Source organism: Sinocyclocheilus rhinocerous, unplaced genomic scaffold (genome assembly GCF_001515625.1).
Source record: "Sinocyclocheilus rhinocerous isolate Xijiao unplaced genomic scaffold, SAMN03320098_v1.1 scaffold576, whole genome shotgun sequence".
Taxonomy (NCBI): Eukaryota; Metazoa; Chordata; class Actinopteri; order Cypriniformes; family Cyprinidae; genus Sinocyclocheilus; species Sinocyclocheilus rhinocerous.
This window is the reverse complement of record NW_015662167.1, coordinates 1558411-1564358: the sequence shown is the minus strand read 5'-3', so window position 1 is coordinate 1564358 and position 5948 is coordinate 1558411. Positions and strand designations below refer to the sequence as shown.

General features: G+C 37.3%; 1 protein-coding gene across 1 annotated transcript in view; it reads left to right on the top strand.

The window, feature by feature from the left end:
• Nucleotides 1-1411, top strand: part of LOC107727810 (protein snail homolog Sna-like) — a 4995-nt gene extending 3584 nt beyond the window's left edge. Inside the window, exon 3 of the mRNA XM_016537808.1 lies at nucleotides 164-1411. Within this exon, the coding sequence (XP_016393294.1) occupies nucleotides 164-348 (185 nt within the window). The 3' untranslated portion in view covers nucleotides 349-1411. The remainder of the gene's footprint in view (nucleotides 1-163) is intronic.
• The last annotated feature ends 4537 nt before the right edge of the window (nucleotides 1412-5948 follow it).

The following is a 5948-nucleotide window of genomic DNA, read 5'->3' as shown; positions in this document are numbered from 1 at the left end:
AACTAACTGTTAGTCTGATTACACACGAGATTCAGAGCCCGTCACGCTGAACGGCGTTCCCCTAGCGTTTTCGACGCAGCGTCTCGTTCCCTCGAGGAACTAGGGTTACATACGTAACCCGAGACGTTTTTACTCTCTCTCTCTCTCTCTCTCTTCCCCACAGGTGAACGTCCGTTCTCCTGCCCACACTGTAACCGTGCCTTTGCAGACCGTTCTAACCTGCGCGCGCACCTGCAGACCCACGCAGATGTGAAGAAATACCAGTGCAGCACCTGTTCTCGCACCTTCAGCCGCATGTCCTTGCTGCAGAAACACAGCGCAGCCAGCTGCTGTCCCTCTACGGCCTGAACACACCATTTTATATTAATTCGGACATGGTGCCTTGTGAGATAATAATGACCATGCGCTTTTCCTCTCAACACCCGCACATAGACGCAATATGTGACAGGAGAAGGATGACGTGACATTTCAGAGGACTTCTTAAACATAACACGGTCGATACATTTCCAAATGCCACAGACTTTTTTCCTAACCAGATTACTTCAAATGAAGGAGTTATGAATGTTTAAAATATAATAGCTGTTCAGCTAGGACTCCTGAACAAGGGACAGCTGCTGTCAGGTTGGGGGTGGGCTCACATGTAGGGTATGTCTCTCAGCATGACACACACATACACACACATGCAAACATAAGCACACAGACAGACAGCTGTTCTGTGGTGCGGAGGCAGTGTGCTAACAGGTGCCACGGCCCTGACCGTCACATCTCTGATAACAGGTGGTGTCTACCGAGTTCTCTAGAAACACACTTGGAGAGAGTCGTAATGGACCACAGTTGACTGTGTGTTTTTTTTTTTCAGTTGGTTTTAGTGTGTTGTAACCTGCATGCGCAAGGTTCATCACTTGTTTTTACCGATGTTTGTTCTTTTTACCACAAGTTGTTTGTTTTTTTTACTCTCCTTTATCCCTCTTCCTTTTGTTGTACAGGGACTGAGTTTTAAAGTGCACTCCAATTTACCAAAGAGTATTGAAGTCCTGTCGTTTTGTATTATTGACACGAATGATTGGACCATTGAAACCAAAGCCATGCTACTTTTTGTAATACATTTTTTTTTTTTCTTTGTACCTCAATGTTTTTTCAAGTGATGACATGCAACACTTCTGTATTTTTGTCTGATGTGAAGAAAAGGACATTTTCAATAAACAGACTACAATGTTTTTCATATTGTCCACTATGCTCGTGGACATACCGACTTCGATATCACAATTTATTGACACCACAATTTGTGCATGAAATGTCTTAAAATAGAATTGAGTTCAGTGCAATTTTTTTAGCATACCTTTTTTCATATTTCATGTCTTTTTGTATTTGTCCAAATCATTTCCAATAAAATAATTTAAGTTTATACAAAGACTTTGATTCATGCTCACTCATTTTTGATTTGGTACACTTACGAAAAAATGGGGGAAAAGACTCACCAATGGATCCTCTGCAGTGAATGGGTGCCATCAGAGTGAACAGTTGATAAAACATCACAGTAATCCTCCAGTTGATCAGTTAATGTCTTGTTAAGTCTGTGTGTTTGTAAGAAACAAATCCATCAAGACATTTAAACCATCGCTTCTGACTAAAATATGAGTCCATAATACTTCCTCCAGTGAAAACGTCCATCTGCTGTTGTCCTCTCAAATCAAAATCCACTGACATATTTGTTAATTATGTTATGACATATTACAGTTATGACATATTTGACATAAATGTTTTCACTGTAAATAATATTTCCGTCCTGATTCAGAAGACTTTTTCACTGGAGAAAGCAATATTATAGATAGAGGACTCATATTTTAGCTGGAATCAATAGTTTAAAGTTAAAACATCTTAATGATTCATTCGTGATTAAATAGTTTTTTACGGCTATTCACAATATGTTAATTGAGGAATTGGAGTCATGTGGATTACTTATGGATTATTGTAATGTTTTTATCAGCTGTTTGGACTCTCATTCTGACGGCACCCATTCACTGCAGAGAATCCATTGGTGAGCAAGTGATGTAATACTAAATTTTTCCAAATCTGTTCCAATGAAGAAATAAACTCATCCACATCTTGGATGGCCTTAGGGTAAGTAAACGTTAAGCAATATGTGAATTTTTTCTTTTCTTTTTTTTCACATTTTGGAATCTTGGACTCCTCAACAGTCATAGTTTCCTTATGTAGCAGAGGGGGAGAGGATATCAGACGCCTATGTTGGATGAAAAAATAACCTTACAAAATTCTTACACTACATGGTTGGGTACAAAGTGCATCATGTATAGTACGTCATTTGGGACACGACTTTGGTCATACCTGTAATCTGATGGCTCATACTATTTGAAGCTGTTGAAATGCATTATTAGGAAGAGCGGTGCTTCATTTCCCATGAATAGGAGTGACTCACTGGTTTGTAACTGTGATGTTTGATGGGTGGCAGGTGAACAGGTGAATGCACTATGACAGCACAGGGACAACTGCATGCACCTGCCCCATACACCTGTCATACTGCACGCACACACACACACACACACACACTCGCTCTCTTCAAACAAAACAGTTTACCCAGAACAGTCTCCTGGCCTGCTTATGCATACGGATGTGTGTTGATCTTTATGTGTATACTCAGATCCGTTTTTATATACAAGACATAAAGATGCCATTGTGGCCTGATGGCGTTTTAGTCATCTGAGCGTTCTGTTTTCGTTCAAACTGTAATTTTGCCTCTGGAGGAATTGCTGCAAGGCAAACTGATGGAATGTCTTACATAAATATTTTCATGTTGGAAGCTTTGCTTCTGAGCGTTGGAAGAGTTGTGTGTGTATGCTGCACTGATGTAAGGCGCTCCTATCTGCTGACCTCAAAACCTGGCCTGTGTAAATGTAATGCCTAAATAATCATACTGTGCTAAGATCAGATCTCTGCTATGAAAGCCTGTTTCCACCTTGGAATAAAAATTAAAATGGCTACTTTATATCGCAATGGTAGTTTAAGTTGAACAATTACAACTTTATACATTACACTGTGACTTCTTATCTCACAATTGGGACTTTATTTCTCATAATTATGACAACGAGATTTAACACAATTCTGACTGAATCTCACAATTTTTATCACAGTTGTGACTTTTTATCTCACAGTGTAGCTTTATTTTTCACAATGCAGCTTTAGGTCTCACAATTTCAACTTTATATCTCACACAACTTATCACACAATGATTTATCTCGCAATGTGATTTTGTATCTCACAAATGCAACTCACAATCTCGCAGTTGTAACTATATATCATCTGACTTAATATCTTAAAATTGCAACATATTTCCCGTAATTGTAACTGAATTTTGTGATGTGATTTCCTATCTTGCAACTGCGACTTTATCTTGCAATGAGACTTTATATCTCGCAGTTGCAACTTTACACCTCACAATGTGTCTTCATATATCACAATTGTGAATTTGTTTCTCTTCATTCTGACTTTGAATCTCACAATGTGATTTTGTGTCTCATATCTGCAACTTCATATCACATATGTTTTTGTATCTCACAACTGCAACCTTTTATTGCGCATAGTTACTTTTTTTCTTAGTTTAACCCTTTAAGCACTGAAGGCATTTTAGAGTCGAGAACGGCTGAGTGACACACAAAATGTATGACTCATAACTCCAAAACTCTAGTAAGGACAGTCAAAAGTTAGGTATCGTTTGAAAGAAAACTAAATTTTTCGGGGGGAAAAAATCATTACATTTGGACATTCTCCTGCTGAGAAAATGCTGATAAAAGACAAAAAAAAAAAAAAAGTGTAAAAAAAAAAATTTAAATTTACTTTTTTTTTTAATTTGACATACAATATCTCAGGAAGGAAATAATTCTTTTTTGTGGATGTTCCCCTATATGTGTGCTACAAATGATTCATATTTTGTAGTGATAGAATAAAGAAATAAAAAGTTACAGCATTTGGAACCAAAGTAGCGTTTTTGTTTAGCCAGCAATTTTTTTTTTAAACTGTAGTTTATTGAGTGACATACAAAAAATAATGACTCATAACCCCAAAACTATAGCAAGGACAGTCAAAAGTTAGGTATCGTTTGAAAGAAAACTTTCTAAATTAAAAAATAAATAAATAAATAAATTGTGACATTTGGATTTTCTTTTGATGAGAAACTGCTGATAAAAGCCAAAAAAACATTTGTGAAAAAAGTGAAATTGTACATATTTTTATTATTTGACATGCAATAACTCAGGAAGGAAATAAGGTAGGAGAAAAATTCTTTTTTGAGTATGTTCTCCTATATGTGTACTGCAAATGATTGAAGTATTTTCTACAATATATGCAAGTTTCACAAAGATACACGTGGTGGCTCCACAGGAACGACACACATGGCTGGACGTGCTCCTCTGGGGATCTAAATTCACTCCGCGAAAGATATCAAGAAATCTGAGAGATGGACCAAGATAAGTTTGGTCTCTTTTTTAATCGTGGGAATCTGCTGTAAACAACGCTGTCCCGTTTTCCTAAATCTATGCTGGTTTCATGAAGTTAAGAGTCGCAAAGTCCACAAGAATGCAGCATTTTTTTTTTTACTTCAAAACATGCGCTAGAGTAGGGTGTTATGAAGGGTGTTAACTCAATTAAAAATATCTTGCGATCGGAGAGATGGAATTTGTTGAGCATGGACTCTTTTTAATCGTGAGACTCTGATGTAAACAATGATGTGCAGATTTCCACTATCTGTGCATGTTTCATTAAGTTACGAGCGAAAATGTCACTTGATCGTAAGTGTTATTATGACCACTCTGATACATGAGCGTCTGAAGGGTTTTATGTGTTTTTTAACTCCCAGCGGAATATCTTTAGATATAAGTGACTGATAATAACAAATTTGGACTCGTTTTAATTGTGAGAATCTGCTGTAAAGAATGCTGGTTTTTTAAAATTCATGCATGTTTTACAAAGTTACCAGCCAAAACGTGTCATAAATGAAAATATTCATATATTATTTTTGAGGGGGTCTCTTGCGGGATTTCACGTACAAAAACTCGCTCCAGTTTACTCAAACCCCAAAACAATTATACTCGTTGTAATCTACTCTGTGAGACCTTTCAAATGACATATGACACATGACTATCTGAGCTTTATGATGTTTTTGACATATTACAGTAAATAGTACAAAAACTTATTTTTTTCCTCCAGTTTATCAGCAAATAACTCAGCACTACTTTTTGCTTTTTTCCATTTGGCTACATGCATTGTAAAGCTTTCAAATGACACCTATATTGCGTTGATCAAGGCTTTAGTTTTTAAAATATGATTATTAATTTTTGCACAGCTAGGGGGCGTCCCGCCGGCGGTATGGTCAGGGTTAGAGGGACTGCTCAGCACTCGTTAAGAGCTGACCAAAATGATTACATTCATTAAATTAAATAAACTGAGATTCTAAGCTTTAAAATGATATCTAATTTATGTTATTCCATTTAGTGGTTGCTGAGTAATATGATTATGAATGGGTTTTTTTTGTTTTTTTTAAAGGGTTAAACCCTATCTCGCAACAACCTTTTGTATTTTCTACTCTGAGGCTGAAAAAGGCTTCCATACTTTGTTGTCCAAATTTGGATGCGAACCACACTCGTAAGCTCCTCAAATGCTAGTAGTGGAAACGCAGGTCTGCATTAATCAGACCGAACTGTTGAATCCAGACAGTGAGTCAGCTGCTGTCAGGAGCAAGAGTGAGTTCTCATAGTAAGTGTAGGTGCATTTGTGGAGCATGAGGTAAGTCCTTCCATGTCCTGTCCCAGATCCGAACGTCTGAAAGAGTGTTAGTATGAGGAGCCTCTTCCCATTTAGTCACCCAATCACTCACAGACAAACACAATCACTGGAATGCATGTGTCAGGTGCTGACATGACAGTGAGATGTAATCC